At 39.4% G+C, this 26,602-nt stretch overlaps 1 protein-coding gene across 1 annotated transcript in view; it reads left to right on the top strand.

Moving 5' to 3' along the window:
* CDK14 (cyclin dependent kinase 14) overlaps positions 1 to 26,602 on the top strand; it is a 554,405-nt gene that overhangs the window by 134,722 nt on the left and 393,081 nt on the right. Inside the window, exon 3 of the mRNA XM_082846673.1 lies at positions 1,241 to 1,335. Coding sequence (XP_082702799.1) covers positions 1,241 to 1,335 — 95 coding nt within the window. The remainder of the gene's footprint in view (positions 1 to 1,240; positions 1,336 to 26,602) is intronic.

Raw genomic sequence — 26,602 nt, 5'->3', positions numbered from 1 at the left:
GGATGATTCGTTGTCTATTCAGGTATTCCACAGATGCAGGGCACATTAAGTTGATTGTGGAGCTTTAATCCGCTGCACCTGAGGCTGCTGGGAGAGATTTCCCTTTCTCTTCTTCGTTCGCACAACTCCCAGGGGCTCATCTTTGGATTGGGCCCCGCTTCTGCGTTCAGGTCGCTGGAGGGCGTCTGTTCTTTGCTCAGACGGGACGGGGTTAAAGGAGCCGCTGATTAGGAGGCTCTGGCTCTCTCAGGCCGGCGGAGGGAGGGGCACGGAGTGTGGGGCGGGCCTGCGCGTCAGAGGCCGGCGTGACGTTGCACCAACTTGAGGCGCGCCGTGCGTTCTCCCGGGGAAGTTGTCCCTGGATCCCAGGAACCTGGCCGCGGGCTGCACAGGCTCCCTGGAAGGGGGGTGTGGATAGTGACCTGTGCTCGCACAGAGTCCCCTTGCTGGCGGCAGCAGCAGCCTTAATGTCTCTCGCCCATCTCTGGGGTCCGCGCTTTCAGCCGCGGCTCACGCCTGTCTCTGGAGTTCCTTTAAGCAGCGCTCTGAATGCCCTCTCCTCGCGCACCAGGAAACAAAGAGGGAAGAAAAAGTCTCTTGCCTCTTCCGCGGCTCCAGACCTTTTCCCGGACTCCCTCCGGTCTAGCCATGGTGCACTAACCCCTTCAGGCTGTGTTCACGCCGCCAACCCCAGTCCTCTCCCTGCGCTCTGAACAAAGCTGGAGCCTCAGCTCTCAGCCCCGCCCGCCCCAGCGGGTGAGCAGACAAGCCTCTCGGGCTGGTGAGTGCTGGTCGGCACCTATCCTCTGTGCGGGAATCTCCCCGCTTTGCCCTCCGCACCCTGTTGCTGTGCTCTCCTCCGCCGCTTCGAAGCTTTCCCCCTCCGCCACCCGCAGTCTCTGCCCGCGAAGGGGCTTCCTAGTGTGTGGAAACTTTTCGGCCTTCACTGCTCCCTCCCACTGGTGCAGGTCCCATCCCTATTCTTTTGTCTCTGTTCTTTCTTTTGCCCTACCCAGGTTCGTGGGGAGTTTCTTGCTTTTTGGGAGGTCTGATGTCTTCTGCCGGCGTTCAGTATGTGTTCTGTAGGAGTAGTTCCACGTGTAGATGTATTTCTGGTGTATTTGTGGGGAGGAAGGTGATCTCCGCGTCTTACTCTTCCGCCATCTTCCCCTCGTCCCCCCTATTCATTGTTAATTAGTCTGATACAGTCTATTTTGTTTACCCTCTGCTTCATTTTTAGCCAACAAGTCCCAAATTTGGAAAAGCTGACTCATATGAAAAACTGGAAAAACTAGGAGAAGGATCTTATGCTACAGTATACAAAGGAAAAAGCAAGTAAGTTCATTAATTTTTGAATATTTCACATGTAAAATATACCTGTTCTCTTACTAGTAACAGTATGTTTAAATAATTTTTATTTAATACACAATAGATTTTCCTCCCTCAGGTTTTTGGTTGTTATCGTTGTTGTCATTGTTTTAACGATTGTAAAAGAGTTGTAAAAGAATTGCTTTTCTCCGTGAGCAAACAGTTTTGCAGACCTGTCCAATTTATCTTTTCTGTCCTTCCTCTCTTCCAACTTTGTTTTCTCTTTCTCTCATTGGAACCCTCAAATGAGAATTCATTTCCAGGTGAATGATGTGATTAATTTCTCATGGAGGTTTAGCATTTGCTTAAGAATAAGAGTACTGATTTGACAAAGCCAAATGTATTGATTATTCCTGACATCTTTTTAACTTGAGCTTTTACGCCATCTTTTAGAAGTCACTTAATTAAACAAACTGCAAACTCTTTCTTCCTGTGTCCTTTGGCGTCATGCCGCATATATTTCCACACAGAGAAACAACTCTTCCCCCCTTTGTCCTCTTCCCCCACATTCTCTCAGGGTCAGGGCACAGATTTGGGTTCTTAAAAAGCTTGCCCCTATATGTTTCTGATAGGCCTCCTCCCTCTCCCATATTGAGTAAGAACACAGATTTGGTGGCATGTAGCTTGTAGAAACTTTTAATACTCTTCCTGAAATAACTACAGGAGACAAAAGCCTCATTTTACCTTAATAACAGTACCAAGCAGTGTTGAAAAAATTTTTTCTAAACTATCCTTGTTATTGTCTCCCTTTTAAGTCATTGTGTAAGATAGGAAATTCTAACTAATTACTCAGCAGTAATTGAATTACTAACTAAGCTAAGTAATTAAAGAGATAGAGAAGACAGTTCTCTGAAGGATCATTCTAAACACATAATTGGAAATTTTGACTATGTGCTTATTTAGGTACTCTGTGGCTTTTCTGGAATGCAGTCTTATACCTTTGTTCATAGTTTTCAAGTTAAGATGAAGGAATATTCCTGATAAAGGAAGATATGTAAGTAAGGAAATTCAGAAATGCTGTAGATCAAAATAGAGTATTAATTTTGACTCTCAGACATTTGCCCAAAAAAAGCCTTTAAAAAATTTGAATAGAAGAAAAATATGATGGGGAAGGAAAAAAAAAATCTAGAGGGCTGTTAATGACTTCACTGTGTCTCTTAAGCATTATGGAATGTCATGGTAATGGCATAAATGGTTGAGTTAATTTCAATAGTGGTTGTGTCCCAAGTTTTTGTATTTTTTCCTAAGGAAAAATAGTACTCTACTGTGTAAAAATTACTTGAACCTTTCATGTTAATAAGGTGAAGATAACTACACTGGATTAAGCAATTATTTTGTGTAAAATATGTTGTATTCATTGTCTCATTTATTCTTCACAATACTCTATAAGAAAGGTCCCATTTTTATATTATTATAATCTCTGCTGGACCAGACATCTTGGTGCTTAGAGAATTTAGTCACTTGTCCAAGTCAGTATAGGTTATTAGTGACAGAACTTGTCTTGGCTCATGTCTTTATGGTTTGAGGTCATCTTTTCCTAACCATTTTACATACTGCTTCCACAGGATAAGGCCTTCTTGGAAAGACTTGGTCCTTGTTGAGTATTCCAGATGGTTCTCCCAGATGCTCTGATTTGTTTTAATGGTGGATCAAACAGAAGCAAACGTACTATTTCATTATAAGGAAACAAACCAGTCATTTTGAAGTGCCTTCCCACCAGAGATATGCTCAGCTAATTTCCAGATGCAAGATAATAACTATTAAATGTTTAACTTTAAGATTTATGACAAAATCTTGAAAGATAGTTGAAACATTCTCCATTTATTATGCCCAAATAAAAGAAAGACTGCAATCTTTGACAAGGATAGTTCTGGACAGTTAATACTTTTCACTCCATCAGGTCTCAATGTATCTTGTCAGCATTTCTCAAGCAGTTTAAATCTTGCTGGTCACATGTACTATTTAATTTCCTCCAGCTGGAGATGAAAGCCATTGACCACTCACCTGCTTTAGGAGATGGCAGGCTGCTTGTGCTTATTTGCTTTATGGTGGCAAGGTCAGGCCAAAGAACAACAGTTACGTGCCATCTAGCAACATTAAGAGAGCTGAATTTGGTGTGTCTCCTAAAGCACTATGTAATTTAAAGAGTCAACTGAATGTTAGGATCCCTGTTCCAGTACGCCTCACCACTTTCCCATAGCTGTCTGCATCCCTGCCTCCATCTTTAAACGTTATATTTAGCATCTACCCCAAGAGCAGCTATCGTTATCTTGCAACAAAGCTGCATGGCATTTGTAGAGATACCCATGATACTCAGTTGGTGAACATTTTATATATATGTGTATTGAATTACAGGTGTCAAGTTTGGATTTTGCAATAAGCCTCATTGTATTCGTTTGCTAGGACTGCTAAAACAAATACCATAGAGTGGGTGGCTAAAACAACAGAAATTTATCATCTCTTAGTTCTGGAGGCTAGATCTAAGATCAAGGTATTGGCAGAGTTGGTTTCTTTCTGAGGGTTGGTCCTGTAAGGGAGAATCTGTTCCATGCCTCTCTCCTAGCTTCTGCGGTGTGCTGGCAATCTTTGGCATTCCTGGCTCGTAGATGCATCACCCTGATGTCTGCCTTTATGGTCACATGGTGTTCTCTTTCTTGGTGTGTTTGTCTCCACATCCAAATTTCCCCTTTTTATAAGACTACTAGTCATTTTGGATTAGGGCCCACTGTAATGACCTCACTTTAGCTTGATTACTTCTATAAAGACCCTATTTCCAAATAAGGTCACATTCTGAGGTTTTAGGGGTTAGAACTTCAACATTTCTTTTTTGGAGGATACAGTTCAATCTATAACACTCATTAATTTCAAACCTCACTAATTTGGCATTGTGTTCATGATAATATTCTTCTTCATATCCATTTATGATATATGTAAGTCGTCTTTTATTTCATGGTTCAAATATATGAGCAAAGGCTATCCCCCCATCAAAAGATTTGTGTAATTGTTGACTTTGATACAGTTGCTGTCAGCCATTGTTTAGAAACCTGAGAAGAAGTACAAAGACTTTTTATTACTCTTGAATTCTCTTGAGTTTCTTATTCCTGTAGGGATACATAGGTTGGGGAGAAGTTGACTGAGATTCCTGTACTGTGTAACCCTCTTGGTAATGAGCTTGCCTCTGAAGAATGTGGCTGGTTAACTGCAACCATTTCAACATACAACACTCACAAATAAGTTTTCCTATTTAAAAAAAAAAAGCTTTGAACTTCCCACGGTTTTATATTTGAGTAGAGATTTGTTTTGTTTTGTTTTGAAACCAGTGTTCTCCAGCTTCTTAATACTTTCTTTGTGCATGTGTGTGTTTCTGTCTGGGGAAGGGAGGCAGTTTATCATCACTCTTGCTACTAATCTTTATCCTAGTTTGATTTCCTGGTTATGTTCTCTCTTCTAAATCCCTGTAGCATTTAATTTAGGATTTTAAAAAATCATGCAGTGTATAATATGCTACATTTTAAAACATGTGGCATTTAAAAATGTCTTTAGTTCAGCCCCTTGAAATCATCTGTTTCCCAAGGACATTTGTATCAATACATTAAGAGACTGGTTAACAGTTTTTTAGCTTATTTAATTAATGACGAGTGTTTGTTATGTTGTTTTTATGCCCCTTCTATGCTGTAGGTGAAAAAGAGGGAATTTAGATACAGATTCTGCCCTCAGGAAACTTAACAGTCTGGACGGGAGATGGTCCATATATGTAAAGAATTCTGTATAAGTTAGAACGTAGTGTATTCTATATAAGATAGAATGCAGTAAGAAAGGCCCAGGTAAAATGCTGTGGGGTTTCAAAAGCAAGGAAGAGAGGATGAGGTTGAATAAAGTATTTTAAATGTGTGCTCTCCAGTGGTGACTGAATTCACAGCCCCATGTGCTTTTAAATCAAGCCTCCCTCATCACTGTGTATATTTGTAGGACTGCTTGGGAGAGTTCCCTTTCGGGACTTGGTCCTCTCACCACGTATAATGAAATTTTCACCAGACTCTTCACAAAATCTGTTAAAGCCTGAGGGCCTTAAAGTAAAATTAATTATTTATTTGAATTATTGTGCAAATTTTGATAAAAGCGAAAGTGTTATGTTTGAGTGTTCAAGTGGGATTGGCATTAGACAGTATAATTTGGACAGGTTGGTGGGTTGTTTATGTGTGAGCACCCACGGATGCCTGGCTGTTGTAGGTAAGAGCTATGAGCACCAGCCACCTCAACTCCCAAACTTGGAGTATGGTGGGACCTGTGTGTTCCTCAGTGCACCCGAGTTCCCCCCGACCCCATGCCTGAACCCCCAGTTCTCCCGGGTTCCACACCCTTCCCCGAGTGGTGGGAAGCTATAAACCTTTACTCTTGCCTGGGACGGACTCCTCTCTTTTCCTTCCTACTGTAAAGGATCGTGAGGCTGTAGCTGCTTGCTTTTGCCTTTCTCATGCTTCTAGTGTCATTTACAGAAAGAAAAAGTTTGCTCTTTGTTCCGTCTCTGGAATTAGAGTATTGGACTTACTCAGACTAAGTCCTCCCACAGATGACCCTGATTTCTGGTCATTTTTTTCCTGCTTATCTTCGGTTTCTGTTGAGGTGAAGATGCCAAAACCTTACTCCTGCGGGAGCCCGCTAAACAGAGGAGCCGGCCCAAACTGGTCTGTGCCAGCTGTAAATTGTTATCTCAGGTCCATAAGAACAATGGAGGAATTTGGTCGCTTTATGTAACACGAGATTTATGTGATTGAAAATGCTAGTCTTCTTTTAGCATTTCATTCTGCCAGTGTGTGCTGAATCATTGAACTTGAATTCAACGACCTCATAAATTGAGAGACTAGGCCAAACCAAGACTGAAATACACTAAATACATTTCAAAGAGCTCTTCAAAGCTGCCTGAGAAATAGGAGGAAGAAATACTGCTAATTAAAACAAGCAGCAGCAAGAAGAAAGGCAGCAGCAGTCACCCACCTTTTCAGAATCTGTGAGATTAAAGAGGTGGCTCTTACTGCTGGCCCTGAAGGTCAGCTCCACTGAAACACTATCAGGAGGAGTTTGAAGAATTCTGAAAGTCAGAAATCCCCAGATGGAAAACACTGGACTCCTGGTTCACTGAAGTTTCAATCTTAAGTGTTGACACCTGGACTGTCATGCCGACTTCCAGCATCCTGAGAGGTTATCTACCCAGAAACAGGAACTCTGTACAAAAGAGAGGCAAATCTGATTACATTTTACGGGCTCTGCTGCACTTTCTGTTTCTCATTAGGTCTACTCTGATTTCTTTTAGACTTTGGGTCCATAGGCTTATTATCACAGCTCACTTCAAAGATCAAGCCTGAAACCACACTATTAGTCACAGGATATGAAAATGGCATCATACTATGATAATACAATCAGTGTTAACTTTGTAATTTAATGCATAAAATATGGCATTACAGTGTGCAAGAGAAACTGGATTTAAAAAAAAACCTAATGAAATGAATGGACTTTGTGTCATGTGATTTTCAGATCTGGTGCTCCTTGTGTACAGATGAAAGTAGAGTTCTTATCCTTACCTACTCCAAGGAGGATAATAGCCCACCCACCAACATCTGCTAATTTTATTTTCAAAAACCTTAAAGCCTATTCAAATTGCAGATTCAGCCCTGACTTCCTTTTCAGGAAGAATGTAAGGCATTAGGAGCTGGTTCATGGGTACAGCTGGTTCCATTTAGCTTGCAGCAGATAAACAATACCTAATCTTTTTGACAAAAGTGACAATGAGTATATTGTTTAAGCAAGAACCATGATTTCAATTATTAGACCAAACTGTACAGGGATAACTTTTGTATTAGACAGTGTTTTAATGTTGGCCTCTGTTAGCCATTTTTATTATCAGGGTCTTTGATCATTTGATTGGGAGACCCTCAAAACAATCAGTGATATTTCCTGTCTTCAGAGTTGTCGTCCAGCTGGTGAAAATGGAGGCATTCCTTGGATAGTGGAGGAATATTTTGAAAGAGTTAGTGTAGAAATTTCCAATTATCATAATGTCAGGGCTCCTAGAATCTCTCTCCCACTTAAACCACTTAGTTCAGTTTAAGTGGTTTTTGAGGAGGACTAGAGGAAGGACATGATGATAAGATTGGTTTCAGTTTAAAGCAAACCCACATTCCTGAGTTGTTCATTGTTATTGTCATCCTTTTATTTTAAACCAGGATACATTTGCTGATATCTGGAGACATTTTTGGTTTCATAACTCAGGGAGCGGTAGTGGTGTTACTGGCATCTAGAGGCCAGGGATGTTGTGAAACATCGTACAAATGAACAGGACAGTCTCCCGCAACAAAGAATTGTTTGGTCCAAAGTGTCAATAGTGCCACAGTTGAGAAGCCCTGGTCTAAACAAGCAATGCAGAGAGGCATTGCGCATTTAAAAGAGCTCTTTCCGTCGGAGACATTTACTGAGCCCATACTGTGTTCTGTGTACTGGGCCAGGCAATGGATATGTAATGGTGGGCAAAACTGAGTTTCTCTTTCCATGGAACCTGTCATCTAGTGGGGAAGGCAAAGATTACTCGAGTCAGCAGATACATCTGTAATTTTAAATTGCAAAGAGGAAAAGAGAGCTATGAAAAATAACTAAGATAGAGAGCAGTGGGTTATATATGTTTATGTGAGGGAGAGAGGTGGGCAATGAGTATACCTTAGTTGGATGGACAGTGGAAGCCTTGCTGATGAGGGGACATTTACACTTAGATCTGAAGGAGGAGATGTGACCAACCAGGTAAAGAGCACGGATAAGAGTGTTTCAGGCGAGACCCCTAAGAAGAGCTTGGTATTTTCTACAGACTTGGAGAGCCCCATGTGACTGGGAGTTCAGGGGAGATCGGTATGAACTGAGTTTTGAAAAGTTGGCAAGACCTTGAGGACCGTCTTAGGAATGTTCTGCTTACATATTACTGCAAGATGAACCGCCCCAAAGCTTAGAGAGTTAAAACAACAACTATCATTTATTTTGTTCATGAACCTACTCTTGGGAAAGGGCCGGACAGGAAAAGCTTGTTTTTGCTCCATGTGGTATCATTTTGCACAGCTGGACTGGGATATGAGGGATCCATATATGATTCACTAAAAAGATATAAAATGGAATCATATAAAATGCTCAATTAAAATCAGAGGGGGCAGAAAAAGAAGGAAAAGGACGTACAATGAATAGAAAACAGTTTACAAACAGGATAGCTATTAATACACTTATATGAAAATCACTTAGAATGTAATTGGTCTAAATACACCAATTAAAAGACAGATATTGTCAAAGTAGATAAAAAACAAGACCCAACTATATGTTGTTTACCAAAAACCCACCTTAAGTATAAAGACTTAGGTTAAAAGTAAAGTGATAGGGCTTCCCTGATGACGCAGTGGTTGAGAGTCTGCCTACCGATGCAGGGGACACGGATTTGTGCCCCGGTCTGGGAAGATCCCAAGGTACAGAAAGTGGAAGCTGCCTATATTTTAAGGCCTGTGCCCAGAACTGGCACAGTGTCACTTTCACCTACTTTATTTAGCAAGTATTTGAAGAGACCAGATTCAAGGGGAGGGGAACACAGACTGTACCTCTTAGCGAAGAATGTCAAATAATCTTTGGGCCATGTTTTAATACCTCACAATACAGTTTGGATTTCATTTTAGTTGGGAATTAAATCTTTGCTCTTACCTTTGCACAGAGCTCTTTCACTTATCTTTTCTGACCACATATTCATTGACTACTTCTTGGATTAACCTCACTCTTTTACATAATATTCCCAAGAAGGATAAAGATCCAGTTTGGTGCAAGGTGCTTTGTGTAGAGGGGGACCTTATGTAATGGTTTGCTTGGGACAGTTCTGGTTTATGCTTGTTGTCTTTGTGTAATTATTAATAGCACTCCTTTTTGCTAATTCAGTGTTTTTACTATTCGGTGTCTCCATTTGGATGATAAAATGTATGATCACCTTCCTTATGTAGTGCTTTATTCCTCTAGAACTTGCTAAAACATTTTGCCAAAAAACAAAATTGGATTAAAGTGTTGTACTATGGAGACCAGTCGAGTATTTAGAAGCATTAATTGTAGTGAACGTTTGGGAGATTTTTTGAATTGTTTGTGATTATCATTGAACCGCTAATGAAGATTTGTCAATTAATTTAAAAAGTTTCGTGGCCAATTAATGAGTTTTAGGTACAGCACATGCTCTTGGACAGCAAGGTATGGAGACTAGACTTCAGGAAGTTTGTGAAATAGCAACTGATCAGTCTAAAATGCAGATGACTTAACCAGATCCCTTACTACTCATGACATAAATGATAGGCTCAGAGTAACTCAAGGTAGCAGAAATATTGGAAATTTGAAACATGAATTAATGAGTAAGCCGGGGCTTGGGTGAAACCAGGAGCTTTTAGAGCCGAAAGCTAATGCGTTGTAGTGTCAATGAATTTTAGTCAAATGCTTGCAGTCTATTTAGCACTGATGCATACAAAAGGAGTATACTATACCATTAGGAGCAATTATAATAATGGAGAGATGGCATGTATTTGAAAACTTAGGACTCCAAATTGCATAGGGTAATCAAGTGCAAAATTGGATTGTAGACACTGTTGATTTGGGCTGCTTTTTAAGGAATATGAGATCTGGTAGGCCAGGATCAAAAAGGAAGTCTCTGGAAAAAAGGAGTGGTGTTTGATCTGATTCTTTCCCTAAGTATGCTTGGGTTGCCCCCGAAGTTTAACTTCAGGCTCTTGTTTGTTGCCCCATCATAATGAACTGGAGAGTGATATCTTCCTTTGTCACTAAAATCTGACAACTGGAAAGATAATACATGCTCAGTGGCTTTTATTCAGAAAAATATCTGAGCTCAACAAATAGACAGGAAATTATTTTAAAGATCTCAGGCATGAGACATTTTTCATGCTTAATGTTTGATTCCAAGCAAATGTGTGCTCCCTTCCTTCTGTGGTTCAAGGAAACATATATTTCCCTGTATAAACAAATTATTTGAAAATTTAAAAGATAGTTCTGTCTCTAGTTCAAAATGGTCTCCTTGGGATTGCTGTGTTTTTAACTATCTCTGTTTTCAGGGATTTTAATCAATGATCCTACAAATCCACCAGCACAGACTGAGCCAAGGAAAATTGTAAACACTAGGAACTTTGGTTAACAGTCGAAAGCCCTGTTGTAACTCAGCTGAGAATAAGATAGACGTCATTCCTAGTTGGCCTGATGGGTGAGACAAGAGTGAATTCTGAAGCAGCTTAGCGCGCAGCACAGGTACTGACAGACAAAAAAGCCCCTGAGGAAGCAGAAAAGGAACCAATGGCTTTTGTTGTGTGTCTGATTAAACCTCTTAGGAGAAAGAAGAGATACTGGGAAACTAAGTAAGTGTTACAAACGAGGCCTGTTGGGGATCCCAGAGGAAGCTGAATTCCTAATGAGAAGGCAATGGGCTGGGTTAAACAGTGACACTTTTTTTTCCCACTTTATGTCCTGGGAAACTTTCAGTGTTAAGCTCTGGAGAGTTGAGTGCACCTGGGATACTGCCCAAAGGAAAGCACGGAAGATAGTTAAATTAAAATAGAATATATCTCATCTCTGAGTGAAATAGAAGAGATGAAAGAATAGAACACCAACAGAGTTGGACAAAGGAAGAACCAAATAGTATGAGAGGGATTGCCTAGGGAGAGCACAAGAAAACCAGCCAAGCACCAAGGAAGGAAGAGAGTTGCTGAAAATGCAGATGATGGTGTCAGATATTCAGCAAAGACAAATCAGATGAGTCCTGAAAAGGACCCATTAAATTTGCAATTAGGAAGGTTTTTCTTAAGTATGTGCAGGGAGCTGGTGGGGCTGGAGACCTTATTGCTTTGGGTCAAGAGAGAAAGGGAAAAAAATGGAGGCTGAAATGCAAGCTATTCTTTAGAGGAGTGAGGCAGAGGAGGAAAGGAGAACAAGAAGAAGGGGCAAAAGTGTTTTTGTTGTTTTGGCTTTAAACTAAATGGGAGGGGATTGAGTACGTATATGGATTATAACAAGGGAGTCGGATTTTACTCTCTTTTTAGGGAGAGAGAAAATGATTAAGAAAACACTTGAAATATATTCTGGATGAAGAAATTTGAGGAGCTCTCCTTTCTCTGTCACTTGATCTCTATTCATATGTCCCTGACACTTGGTCTCCCCCTTTCTTGTTCTGATAATATATAAATCTGAAATCATTTTTCTTGCCAGCTTCATCTCACTTAGGACTTAGTCCTAAGAGAACATTATCCTTCTTAAATATCTCTTCTCTTTTTATTGGTGTTCTTTAAAACTTCAAACACACCATTAAACTTTCTGTGTAACACATTGGTTTCTCCTCTTGGCCAATTTTCTTCATTGATACTAGTTGTAATTTTAAAATAACGTCTATTTATGTGAATCTTCTGTCTCTCTTGGTGCTTTCCCTTGGTAATGAGGGTCATGAAATAAAGCTGATATTTATTGAACACTAGGTTAAGCTCAATTTTCTCACCTATTAAAATAGGGCTGTTAATGGAATTGGTTTCACACAGCTGTGAAGAGTATTTATGAACGAATACCTTTGCAGTGCTTAGAACCGTGTCTCACGTGCTAAATGAATGTCACCTATTACTTTTTCCTTTGTTTCTTTTACCAGTTCTGGAAAAGCTTTGGGATGAGATTATTTCCCTCATTTTATAGATGTAGAAACTGAGGCCCATAAAGTTTGAGTAACTGGCCCACAATCACACAGCTAAGGGGCAAAGCCAGGATTTAGATACAGTCAGTCCAACTCCAGAGCTGAGTTCTTAATTTTTATCTCCTTTTATTTTTGGGGGGGAAAATTGTTAAAATCTGCTTTCTTAAAATCTATGCTTACTCTACCCCTTTGTTAATGGTAAACTCTAGGGGTACATAGCCATTTTTTCCCTGTGATTCTCATATCTTTCCTCTGTGCCAGTATTGTAATTTCTCTTTAGTTGTTTATCATTTGTATTCTCCACTATTCTAAGCAACTTCACAGGTGACATCATAGTTATTTTTCCCCTTATTTCACCAAAGTGATTTGTGGCTTTCCATATAGGAGGTGCCTGCATGAAATAGAACACTCACTGCTCCCCTTCCCTTTTCTATTGGATAAATATATTTTGGACAAGATTTCCATTCCATTGCTACTTTTTTTTTTTTTTACATCTTTATTGGAGTATAATTGCTTTACAATGGTGTGTTAGTTTCTGCTTTATAACAAAGTGAATCAGTTATACATATACATATGTTCCCATATCTCTTCCCTCTTGCATCTCCCTCCCTCCCACCCTCCCTATCCCACCCCTGCAGGCGGTCACAAAGCACCGAACTGATCTCCCTGTGCTATGCGGCTGCTTCCCACTAGCTATCTACCTTACGTTTGGTAGTGTATAAATGTCCATGCCGCTCTCTTGCCTTGTCACAGCTTACCCTTCCCCCTCCCCATATCCTCAAGTCCATTCTCTAGTAGGTCTGTGTCTTTATACCTGTCTTAACCCTAGGTTTTTCATGACATTTTTTTTCTTAAATTCCATATATATGTATTATATATGGAATATGTATATATCCATATATATTCCATATATAAAGGTATTTGTCTTTCTCTTTCTGACGTACTTCACTCTGTGTGACAGACTCTAGGTCTATCCACCTCATTACAAATAGCTCAGTTTTGTTTCTTTTTATGGCTGAGTAATAGTCCACTGTATATATGTGCCACATCTTCTTTATCCATTCATCCGATGATGGACACTTAGGTTGTTTCCATCTCCGGGCTATTGTAAATAGAGCCGCAATGAACATTTTGGTACATGACTCTTTTTGAATTATGCTTTTCTCAGGGTATATGCCCAGTAGTGGGATTGCTGGGTCATATGGTAGTTCTATTTGTAGTTTTTGAAGGAACCTCCATACTGTTCTCCACAGTGGCTGTATCAATTTACATTCCCACCAACAGTGCAAGAGGGTTCCCTTTTCTCCACACCCTCTCCAGCATTTATTGTTTCAAGATTTTTTGATGATGGCCATTCTGACTGGTGTGAGATGATATCTCATTGTAGTTTTGATTTTCATTTCTCTAATGATTAATGATGTTGAGCATTCTTTCATGTGTTTGTTAGCAATCTGTATATCTTCTTTGGAGAAATGTCTGTTTAGATCTTCTGCCCATTTTTGGATTGGGTTGTTTGTTTTTTTGTTATTGAGCTGCATGAGCTGCTTATAAATTTTGGAGATTAATCCTTTGTCAGTTGCTTCATTTGCAAATATTTTCTCCCATTCTGAGGGTTGTCTGTTGGTCTTGTTTATGGTTTCCTTTGCTGTGCAAAAGCTTTGCAGTTTCATTAGGTCCCATTTGTTTATTTTTGTTTTTATTTCCATTTCTCTAGGAAGTGGGTCAAAAAGGATCTTGCTGTGATTTATGTCATAGAGTGTTCTGCCTATGTTTTCCTCTAAGAGTTTGATAGTGTCTGGCCTTACATTTAGGTCTTTAATCCATTTTGAGCTTATTTTTGTGTATGGTGTTAGGGAGTGATCTAATTTCATACTTTTACATGTAGCTGTCCAGTTTTCCCAGCACCACTTATTGAAGAGGCTGTCCTTTCTCCACTGTACATTCCTGGCTCCTTGATCAAAGATAAGGTGACCATATGTGCATGGGTTTATCTCTGGGCTTTCTATCCTGTTCCATTGATCTATCTTTCTGTTTTTGTGCCAGTACCATACTGTCTTGATTACTGTAGCTTTGTAGTATACTCTGAAGTCAGGGAGCCTGATTCCTCCAGCTCCGTTTTTGTTCTCAAGATTGCTTTGGCTATTCGGGGTCTTTTGTGTTTCCATACAAATTGTGAAATTTTTTGTTCTAGTTCTGTGAAAAATGCCAGTGGTAGTTTGATAGGGATTGCATTGAATCTGTAGATTGCTTTGGGTAGTAGAGTCATTTTCACAATGTTGATTCTTCCAATCCAAGAACATGATATATCTCTCCATCTATTAAATGGTAGTGTTTTCTTGATTTCACTTTCAAATTTTTCATCATTAGTGTATAGGAATGCCAGAGATTTCTGTGCATTAATTTTGTATCCTGCAACTTTACCAAATTCAGTGATTAGCTCTAGTAGTTTTCTGGTAGCATCTTTAGGATTCTCTATGTATAGTATCATGTCATCTGCAAACAGTGACAGCTTCACTTCTTCTTTTCTGATTTGGATTCCTTTTATTTCCTTTTCTTCTCTGATTGCTGTGGCTAAAACTTCCAAAACTGTGTTGAATAAGAGTGGTGAGAGTGGGCAACCTTGTCTTGTTCCTGATCTTAGTGGAAATGCTTTCAGTGTTACACCGTTGAGGACGATGTTGGCTGTGGCTTTGTCATATATGGCCTTTATTATGTTGAGGAAAGTTCCCTCTATGCCTACTTTCTGGATGGTTTTTATCATAAATGGGTGTTGAATTTTGTCAAAAGCTTTCTCTGCATCTATTGAGATGATCATATGGCTTTTCTCCTTCAATTTGTTAATGTGGTGTATCACGTTGATTGATTTGCGTATATTGAAGAATCCTTGCATTCCTGGAATAAACCCCACTTGATCATGGTGTATGATCAGTTTAATGTGCTGTTGGATTCTGTTTGCTAGTATTTTTTTGAGGATTTTTGCATCTATGTTCATCAGTGATATTGGCCTGTAGTTTTCTTTCTTTGTGACATCCTTGTCTGGTTTTGGTATCAGGGTGATGGTGGCCTCATAGAATGAGTTTGGGAGTTTTCCTCCCTGTGCTATATTTTGGAAGAGTTTGAGAAGGATAGGTGTTAGCTCTTCTCTAAATGTTTGATAGAATTCGCCTGTGAAGCCATCTGGTCCTGGGCTTTTGTTTGTTGGAAGATTTTTAATCACAGTTTCAATTTCAGTGCTTGTGATTGGTCTGTTCATATTTTCTGTTTCTTCCTGATTCAGTCTTGGCAGGTTGTGCATTTCTAAGAATTTGTCCATTTCTTCCAGGTTGTCCATTTTATTGGCATAGAGTTGCTTGTAGTAATCTCTCATGATCTTTTGTATTTCTCCAGTGTCAGTTGTTACTTCTCCTTTTTCATTTCTTATTCTAGTGATTTGAGTCTTCTCCCCTTTTTTTCTTGAAGAGTCTGGCTAATTAAAAAATTTTTTTATTGGAGTATAGTTGATTTACAGTGTTGTGTTACTTTCAGCAAAGTGAATCACTTATACATACGCATATATCCACTCTTTTTTAGATCCTTTCCAGGGTCCTACGTAGCTAATGAAACAACACTGTTGCCATTGCTACGTTTTCATTGCGGACCTCAGCTCAAGATTTGATGGCACCCATTTCTCTTACTACTTCTTTCATTCTATTCATATGGCAAACGTAATTCCTGATCTGCCAGTACATTTACAACCCCTTGATCCTTCTCATAAATAATGGAGGAACTAATATTATAGTAAGAATTGTACCTTAACAAAATAAAATGCTTTCAGATGGGTTTTTGAGTAAATCAGAAACTCGGTACCCTTGTGCCCCCATCCAAAGTATACTCCTGGCACCAGTTTTAAATGCAGTTAAGCATTCAACGTTGAATTAAGAGGAGAGAATGATTCTCTCTACCTGTTATGTCCTTTGAAAGTCTTGTCAAATTTTCATGGTCCTTTTTCTTATATTTGGTCACTTCCTTATGGATTTGTATCTAAGCAGGTTCCTTTATATTGTTTGTATGTATTTACTCACACAAACTTTCAGATGACTTCATTAATTTTAAATGATTTTTGTAATGGTTGACATGACCTGAGGTAATTTACCATTGACCCATCTGTTAAAAAAGGCTTGTTTAATTAATAAGACCTGGAGAGAACAACTGTAGTTAAGGTTATTTTGTCTAATAAGTATGGTTATGTGGATGATGGTTCATCACAAATACAATTATTGAAGCTGACATGGCCAGATTTCTATGTAGAGACAATGTCGGTAGCTACTTAATCAGCCTGTATAGTTTTATTTCCCTTTCTACTTTTCAAAACCTTTCCTTTGTATTATATATATTCACATAGCATATGAATATACAGATATTCATATATGTGTGTATATATGAAAAAGAAAATACAAAGAGGTAGCAGAGATTGTCTTTGAAAGTTGGAGAAAGTTGAGTTGACAGGTTGAAAGATGGGTGTAAGTTTATACCCCTGAGTAGTAACATGCTGCGCTGAAAACTTGGATGTCTGCATTTCTCATCTGTCACTTTCTTACTGTACTTCAGAGTTGGAGTCATTCCATATATCCAAAATGAGTAAATCTCCCTGTTTTTTCAAGTCTCATATAATTTGGTCATATTTTCTCCTTAGTCAGTCAAAGTGAGTAAGCTATGAGCATAATGATTGAATGCTTACCTGATACATGATTAATTATGTTCTCTCACTTTCTGAAGTTCATAAACTGAGTCCAGCTGACTAATTAGCGGTCTGGATTTTTAAGATCATGGTTAAAAAGAAGAAAATTTTTTCTTTAAATATTTGAGTATTTAAAAACAAAGAAAAAAGGAAAGGCAATCCTGTGGGTTATAACCAGACCAAGTTGTTTATCTACCATGGACACAGGACATTAATTTTCTAGGGTCCATTTTACTTGCATTTTTTATATAGCTACATTCTATTTTTTTAAAGAAAAAAAGAATATAAATCTTAGAAAAGAGGAAAATGATAGTTACAAGTGAACAAATATCTGCAGCTCTTTGACAGAAAGATTTAGGTGTATGTATTTAATTTACCCAATTTACAGACGTACTATTTTTTAAACTCACTTTAAGGTAACATGTTACACTAGCTAAAGTCTCGTTTATGTTCTGGGCTAGGATTTGTAAGTAAGGTGCTGTTATGGAAGAGTTCTTCAATTGGATGAGTACTGATGATTTCCCATCTGCTTCAGTTGGAAAAGAGTCATGGCAGTTGCATTCATCCCTCATTTTAGGTGAAAACCCAGCAAATATTTAATTGCTTTTGAGTGTATGTTTCCCCTGAAGTCAGGGACTTTACCCTTTAACACTCACCTTGATCTTAAATGAAAATCATTTCAGACGGCTTTCTATAAGGACTGAGAAGATTGGTAACACAAAGGAGAGACGTTTAGGAAAGCTGAGTTTGGGGATTTCTTAGTAGTTCCAGAAATTGTTCTATCAGGGAGAGCTGATGTAATCTGTCCTATCTCTAGCTGTTACTTGTTTAGTCCTTGTTTGAGATAGTTGACTTCATTCATTCATGCGTGCAGTTATTGAAGCCAGACTCCACTAAAGCCATGAAACATGGTTTCTCCCCAAAATGGCTAAATTATGTCGTCTCACTGAGTAGAAATTAGATTTCTTGGAACTAGATTTGGTGGCCGAGCCTTAGCATGACGGAATAGCCTTTTAAGACCTTGTCAGTTTTCCTTAGTTTGTACCCCTAAACCTAGCAAAACAAATTGCTCTGTAGAAAAAAGGATGCTAATGTCCTGTTTGATGTGTTAAACACACATGTTATTGCTTGGAAAGCCCTGGAAGTAGCATAATTGGATTTAACAAATTGTGTATTCAGCTTTCTTTGTCATTGCAGTAAAGATTTGCCACCAAATATTTTATAGTTATATATATATATGTAACTATAATATGTAAATCCTGGAAATTTATTAATTTTTAGTGTGTTTTAATTTATATTTGTAAATATATTCACTTTATAGTCTGCTTTAATCTGCTTATATCATGGAGCTATAGTTAGTAGACTTATAAGCTCAGTTAATTTACCTTTGTTGATTAGGAATAAAAATGTATGTTTAGCTTCAAAAGAACGTTGTTGACATATTAGCTTTTGCTTCATTCAAAGCTCTACCCTAAAAAAAATGTAGGCAAGTAATGAAAATATTGGTGTCTAACAAGATCAAATATCTAATTACTTTATTGGATCAATTTTGTAGTGGACCTGGCATCAAAATCCCTCTCGAGTCTACTTTTCTTTCCTTATGTCCTACTGCTTCCCTAGTTTCTACTCTCTGTACTTTAAATGTGCCTGTCCCCACCCCTTCTGCACCTCTGTTTATGATAGATCCCTCTGTGTAACTAGCTTGCCTCCCCTTTCTACATGTCCACATCCTATCCCATCTTCAAGTCCCACTCATATTATGAAACTTTCCTGGCTTCTGACAAGATACTCTCTTTGAATAAACTTCAGTTATACTCCTCTAAGCCCTCTTCTTGACTAGGCCCTGACTTTGCCTCACCCCCACCCCTCCACCCCTGTCCTTTGCCAGGCTTGCATAACCCAGTTTTAGCAAGAATCCTGCTAAGTCAATTTAGAGAAAATCCCCCCGTCCTTGATATCTGATGGCTCTGGCCTGTATGCAGCAGGAATCTTGTTAGGTGAGTTTAGCATGAATCCCCTACCTGTGATGTCTCTTCTTAGTAATTTTCCATCCACCAATGATCCCCTAACCTGCTACTTGGCTATAAATCCCCACTTGTTCTTGTGGTATTCAGAGTTGAGCCCTATATCTGTCTCCACTGTTGCAATAGTCTTGAATAAAATCTTACTGTTTTAACAAATGTCAGAATATTTTTTTTCTTCTTTTTCCTAATTCAGCTACTGCCTTGCTTGATATCTCCTTTACCTCATATGTATGTAACATATTATCGTATGTATATAACTTATTCTTCAGCACCTGTTACAGTGCTATTAATAGATACTTAACAAACGTTAACTATGTAATGATTGGGGAAAATGTTTAGGAATGCTCTCATCAGGCCCTTTAAGTGTGAGAAGATACTTTGACATATGGCCCTTGGGAGTAGAGATTTGTAGTCAGGACATATGAAGTTCTTTCTTCAGCTATACATTTGATTATCATGGGTTTCAGTTTTTCTGAGTGTGAGGTTATATATCTGGGTTCATAGAGTAAAATCTGCTAGAGTGTCTATCCTGGAGATGATTTGAGTGATTGTTTCCTGTCACTGGGTTGCAGCACTCCCAGAAGACTGAATTCCGGCCAGGGCGACTCAGAGATCCTGTGCCCCATAGGCCCTGCTGGCCACCCCACCTCTGCCCCCCTGTGGCTGTCAACCCCATATACTGTCTCCACATTCAGGCCTCTATTGCTTGGCTAGCAGGGTTGCTTTCACCAATAAATCAAAATACAAGAGTCATGAGATTTTATGAAATAAAGAAGTCCTGGGGCCATTTTCCTTAAAAGGAAAGTGTGAGCTTGTTTGAACTTGAGGCTTCCTGGGTTCTTTTCTCAGCCCATCCAGTAAAAAGATATATTATTAAACCATAGCAAAAAAGTAGATGACCAAATATGGTAGGATACCATTTATAAAAATCTACACATAGGAAAAAAGTCTAGAAGATACATACATATGTTGAAGAATTTATCACTGAATAGTAGGATTATTGTTGATGTAAAAATTTTTCTGGGACTTCCCTGGTGGCACAGTGGTTAAGAATCCGCCTGCCACGGCAGGGGACATGGGTTTGATCCCTGGTCTGGGAAGATCCTACATGCCGCAGAGCAACTAAGCCCATGAGCCACAACTACTGAGCCTGCGCTCTAGAGCCCACAAGCCACAGCTACTGAGCCTGTGTGCTACAACTACTGAAGCCCGCACGCCTAGAGCCGGTGCACCGCAGCAAGAGAAGGCAGTGCAATGAGAAACCTGTGCACCGCAACAAAGAGTAGCCCCCGTTCGCTGCAACTAGAGAGAGCCCGTGCACAGCAACAAAGACCCAATGCAGCCATAAATAAATAAATAAAATAAAAAACTTTATTTAAAATAATTTTTTTTCTGTATTTTCCAACTATTCTGCCATAAGCATGCATTACTTTTATAATTAGGTTAAGACTTATTAATGCCATTCTAAAATATATTGATTTATTTTGAGTTTTATAAAACATTATTAGAAAACGCAAAGAAGAATGACATTGCTTTGAGAGTAAGTAATTTGATCACAAGTGTCTGGTATAAGCAGAGTGCCTCTTTTGAATGAAGGGGAAATAGGAGGGTGTGAACCACACACCTTTCTTCTGTGGCTCACACTTTAATTATTGCTACTCCACAGAGAATTTATGAGTATGGCTGTGAAGCCCAGTCTCCTAGGACCAAACTGTGGATCTACTGCTTCTAGCTGTGTGATTTAGAACTGTGCCTCAGATTCTTCGTAAAGTGGAGATAGCCATAGTACCTACCACACAGAGGTGCTGTAGTGATCTCAAGTCCTTGTTGAAGGCCTGCCACACTATAGGTGCTTTAACAGTAGGGCTATTTAACATGAGTGCTAGTTTTGAATTAAAGACAGCTGTCTTGATCTTAAACTTATTGGCTGTGTATGAAGTCATCTTACTCCAAATCAGACTGACTAATTTGTACTCTGGCTCTGTTGCTAGGGTTTGGAAGTAACACTAGCATAGGTCTTATCATACCAATTATATATGATTTTTATAAAGGTCGTTCTTTATGTAATCAGCTCTTTACTTATATATGAGTTAATATAAACTCTGCTCTTCAACATGTGTAGGTCGATTGTTTTCAACTTTATAGTTAATCGAATCATTTTTTAGTTTGACACTCTGCTTGCATATAAAGCAGTCCACCTTAGTGTGTCACTTTTATTTTTGGAGTATAGTCTTTTAGGTAATTCATGATGCTATAGCATTTTTCTCCAGTCCTTTTTGTCATAAAAGACAAATCAAACTAGATACATTTGGCTTTGCTTGATATTATCTTAAAGTTTCATTTAAAAGGTATTTAACAATGACATATGTTCTATAATTATGAAAGTAATATATTTTAATTGGAGCAAATTAAAGTCGCTCATAATCCTTATGACTTGATATAAGTCCCCTAGTCCTTTAACCAAGCTGCTGTGTATTTATAATAATTTTCTTTGTTGATTCTTCATGGGCCATTGCAGCCAAATGAAAAAAGAAAACGGTAGCTTGCTATCCTGTTTGTAACATAAACTGGAGGTGTGTGTGGGGTGTGTGTGTGGGTGTGTGTGTGCGCGCGTGCGTGCATCTTTATTAGAATGGGAGAATGGGTTGAGAATGGTTTGAACTCTGAATACCCCTACCTTAATGGCTCTCCTGGGCTGCTTTGTTTTATCCTGCTGTTCCAAACTTCACTTGATTTTGTGAGGCTGTGTTTGAATGGAAAATGCAAGATCTCTGTGGTTAACATTACTTGGCAGTGAGTATTTGGGGACTCTTCAAAGTCTCTTGGTGAATCAGTGGCATGCTTTTTGGTGCATCTCAATTAACTTATTTGGAGATGCTTTTTTCCTGAGAGTGGAAGCTTGACCTCTCTCTCATGATGCTGAATATGTATGTCTCTACTAGAGGAAGGGGAACATTTACAACTCTGCTAGAGAAATGGGAACATCATGCTTTAAACATACCTTTGAACCAGGAAGCTTGAAATGCTGTAAGGTTGAGCATCGGACTTCATCCTCTTTTCTTTAATCGCAGCTCATGTAATGGCTCACTGTGATTGTGGTGCTGTAGTTAGACTTTTAAAACAGAGAATTGTGAATTATTTTTATTTTTGGATGTAGTATAAGATATAGCACATAAGAATTACCCAGAAGATAATAGGTAATCCAAGATAGGGAAAAATGATAATATCATCAAGAAGTATATCCATTTCTTTTCTGCTTGTTTGAAGCATTTTCTATGGGAAAAAAAAGCTACTGAAGATAAAAGTCTATTTGAAGTGGCAACTTGACCTCAGAAGTAGAACATTTGATTTCTCTAGAAATATAAAATGCAGCCTTTCCAAAGACCTCAGTAATATGTTTCCCCACACAAGTGTGCTTGAAAACGGGACTAGAGAAAAACAACACAAAAAAACTCTCCTACTTCTTCTTTTTCTTTACCTTCACACTATCCTTTAATTCCTAGTTTTCAGTGCATATGAGTGTATAGAGATGTATGTTTAGGGATATGAATTGTTGTATGTTACAGCTGAAAACTTATAGAACTAACTAATACAGGAAGCTTCAAATCTCACTATGTGTGAAAAATCAATCTCTAAAAACTTCTCATAATAAGCTACAATTACTTACTTTTTTTTTTGTGGTACGCGGGCCTCTCACTGTTGTGGCCTCTCCCGTTGCGGAGCACAGGCTTCACAGGCTTCAGACGCGCAGGCTCAGCAGCCATGGCTCACGGGCCCAGCCGCTCTGTGGCATGTGGGATCTTCTCGGACCGGGGTGCGAACCTGTGTCCCCTGCATCGGCAGGCAGACTCTCAACCACTGCGCCAGCAGGGAAGCCCTACTTACTTTTTACAAAACTCTCCCATCTCATCAAATAAATACGGCTCTTCTCTAGTAATTTTAGGGGTAGTATAACCAACCACCTTTACATCTATGGGTGTCCTGGGCATCTTTTCTGTGCTTCCTGCCTTTTCTTGATAAGTTAACAATTCTTCCATTCTTTGTCTTTGATAACTTTGCTTATCTTTTTTTTTTTTTTAAAGAAACTTACCTTTGTTTATTATGCATTTTAGTTGTTTGATACTATCTTATTTCTTCTTTGGCTGGTAATCTCCTCAAGGGCTGTATGCATGTGACTTTTTGCTCTCCCCAGAATGGTTCCTTGTAACTGGAGGTATTCCAGAAGAATACCGACACGTGTACAACCCCTTGCCCTAAAACTCTGGAAGGTTAATGTATGAACATGGATGATAAAAGTCTCTCAAATGCAAACAAATATCGGACCAGATAACCACAGTACAATCCAGCTGAGTGAGGGAAGGAGAAGAAGCATCAGTAACTCAGGAAAAGCTTAGGTTGAAGTTTACACACAAAAGATGCTATTGGGGTAGAAACCAGTACAAATTACCTTCTGTTTTGCTTACATCATTGCTACCAAGGAGAGTTTGCTTTAAGCACTGAAGTGCAAAGCAAACATAGGAGTGAATTAAATTATCAAATGTCTTAGGAAGTCTGACAGTACTATGTTTTTCTAAGGAGTTCTGATTTAAGACCTGAGACGACTGTTTCACAGACCTTTAAAGAAATTGGGAGTTGAGATTGTCCCATAATTGTTAGTCATCTTTGAGAAACTATGAAAAATTGTAGAGACATTAGCAGCCTTGAGATGTCTAAATGTTCACAGAAGAAGATGGAAATGGTGTGGCTTCCTCCCTGCATGCCTTTCTCATTTCCCCTCCTCCAGTGGAAAATTTTAGGACAGATTATCACTCAGATTATTTCTGAGTAAATCAAAATAGGAAGAAAAATAATGATCTAGGAGTTCATAAAAAAATTATGTCATACCTAAATAACCTTAATTCCTCTTTCTGATGAGATTGTTAAGCTAGTGAACTGAAACACTGTAGATGCTGGGTATCAGCTTGTTTTTCAAACATGGGTAAATGTTCTGATTATGTTCTGGTAGGTAAGAGAGCCATCGACAGTTGAGTGATACGCTGTTTCTGGTGGTGGATTTAAAACAGGTTGGTAAGAGTGGTAGGGTTTCTTAGTACCTCTGTTACATGGTAAAGGGTTGACTCATTTCACCATGGAGCTCTAACTGTGTGCCACATGCAGATTTTCCAGCACAGTCCAATGGTAGAGGCAGAAGGTCAGTGCAGTGGTTTGGGACAGAGGTCTGTGGAGGGGAAGGGCTGGATTAGAGAGTTTGAAAGTGAAAAGGGAAGGAGGGAGGGGGGAAAAGAGAGAGAAAGAGAAGACAGTCAATGAAACCACGTCCCCCAAAGGTGGATGGGGTATGTGTCAAGAGTGTGGTGTCCAAGAGCACTGCCCTGGACCTCATCCTGTTCAGTGTTTCTATCCTACCTCAGAGAAGGACACACAGAAGGATAGTTAGCCAGTGCTTGTCAAAAACAAGATTAGAATTTAGACAGGAGAGGTTTGAGCAGTTGGTTGCTGCTGACAAGTTGGAATCTTATTAGGAATAAATCAAACTCCTGAAATTATGTTTAAAAAGTGAATTATTAGGCCTAGGGCAAGTTAGAGATGGTGTGATTGCGGGGCCCATGAAGAAAACTCAGGGGTTTTAATTGTTGGCAAGATCCATGAGTTAATAGTGTTTTGTGCTGATCACAGGCGAATACATGCTGAGGCCAAATGAGTACCAGTCGAGTTTCTGGAATGGGGCAGGGTAGTCTCCCAGTCCACTCAGCACTTATCAGACCACATCTGGTAGTGTGTACACCTTGGCAAGCACATTTCACAAGGGGTTAATCAGCCCCGACTTACCAAAGGCTTGCAACTAGGACTGTGAGGGCGCTCAAAATAGTTGAAAAATTTGAACGTTTACCGAGAAAAAGGAGACTTCGGTGTTGGAGAGACCAGACAAAGGAAGAAAGACAACGAGCACGTGGTGTCGGAACCTGAAGGCTTATTGAACACAGTGGTTCTCAACCCTGGTTACACTTTACAGTCACTCAGGATGTTTTTAAAAAATACGGATGCTAGGACCCCACACTGCACCAACTAAATCAGGGGTGGAGCCAGGCATGGGTATGTTTTAAAGCTTTCCAGTTGATTTAAAAATGTAGTCAGGGGTGAGAACCTGTACCTTGGTTTCTGTGCAGCCACAGAGGCAGGCGCCAGCTCCAGGCCTTGCCTGATGCACGCAGAGGGCAGCCAAAACAGCAGTCCCTACTCTACCTGCTTCCAGAGGCTGTCAGGATGGAATCTCCTCTGCCTCACACCACTGTTTACCACAGGCATGGTATAAAACGCCCTGGTGGTTTATTATCTTTCAGACCTCACCCCCGTATTTCGCACTGTATCTCCTACTCTGTCCCGTCCCCATGTCCTTCAGGCTCTTTTTATGTTGTCTAGATCTAGATCTAGAATACTGTTTTCTGATTTACAAATGCTTACGTGTGTTCGACTTTCTTCGGAGTGTTTACTTCTGCTTTAACAGAAAATTGGCTCTCTCTTGAAGTTATTGCTTCCCTTGAAGTCCTCCAAATGGCTCACAAGTTTTTATGTCTAGCCTAAACTTCTATGTCTAGACTAAGATCCTCCCAAATAGGACTCTTGATTCTCTGTCTAAATCTCTTCTTCTTTAGTTTCCCTTGAGTCAGTACACGTGCCTCCATCCACACAGAAACTAAAGTCAGGACGTTTGGAGTCATCCTTTACCACTTGCCCTATGCCCAATTCAGTTTATCCTGAGTCTCTTGATTCTGTCTTCAGAATACTGTTTTCCTTTTCCCCATTGCTCTTACCAATACCCTGGTACTTTGTGACCACCATCTTTCCCCTGGACCACTGTAGTAGCTGCCTGACCGCCCTCCCTGCTCCCACTATTGTGCTCCTTCAGGCTGTTCTCTACACGATAGTGAGGGAGCTGCAGACACGCAATTTAATCATATTATCCCCTTTCTTAAGATTTCCCGGTGATTTTTTTTTAAATCAGTCCTTTCTGTGGCCCTTAAGGGCCTGCATGATCTGGCTCTCCTGTCCCTCTCTGCACGTCCCCCTCTCCTACCCCCTGCCGGTCAACAAGCTCCAGCCACTCTTTCTTTCTTATAGCTTTGTTTAACACATTGTGTTCTCTGCCCCTGGGCTTTTGTACAGGTTGTTCCATCTGCCTGGAATGTTCTTTGCTTACTCTTCTATATTTCTTGTTTCAGCTTAAATGTCACATTTTCAGAGAATCCTTCCCTGTCTAATCTAAAATAGGTTCTTCTTTTTTTTTTTTTAATTGAAGTATAGTTGACTTACAATGTTTCGGGTGTACAGCAAAGATATTCAGTTGTACACACGTATATATATTCTTTTTCAGATTCTTTTCCATTATAGGTTATTATAAGATATTGAATATAGTTCCCTGTGTTATACAGTAGGTCCTTGTTGGTTATCTATTTTATACATAGTAGTGTGTATATGTTAATGCCAAACTCCTAATTTATCCCTGTCCACTCCCGCTTCCCCTTTGGTAACCATAAGTTTGTTTTCTGTGTCTGTGAGTCTATTTCTGTTTTGTAAATAAGTTCATTAGTATCATTAAAATAGGTTCTTTATCTTTTTTATGGCATGCTGTGATTTTCCTTCATTGCATTTATCCCAACTTGTATTGGGTATGTTTTTTAATTTTTAAAGAACTTCTTATGGAGTTTTGATAAACCCCCATCAGTTTCCAACACTGACAACCTGTGTCTAATCTTGTTTCAT

Source organism: Leucopleurus acutus, assembly GCF_964270905.1.
Source record: "Leucopleurus acutus genome assembly, chromosome: 9".
NCBI classification, from domain to species: domain Eukaryota; kingdom Metazoa; phylum Chordata; class Mammalia; order Artiodactyla; family Delphinidae; genus Leucopleurus; species Leucopleurus acutus.
The sequence above is the reverse complement of the archived record's forward strand: the minus strand, read 5'-3'. Positions and strand labels throughout refer to the sequence as shown.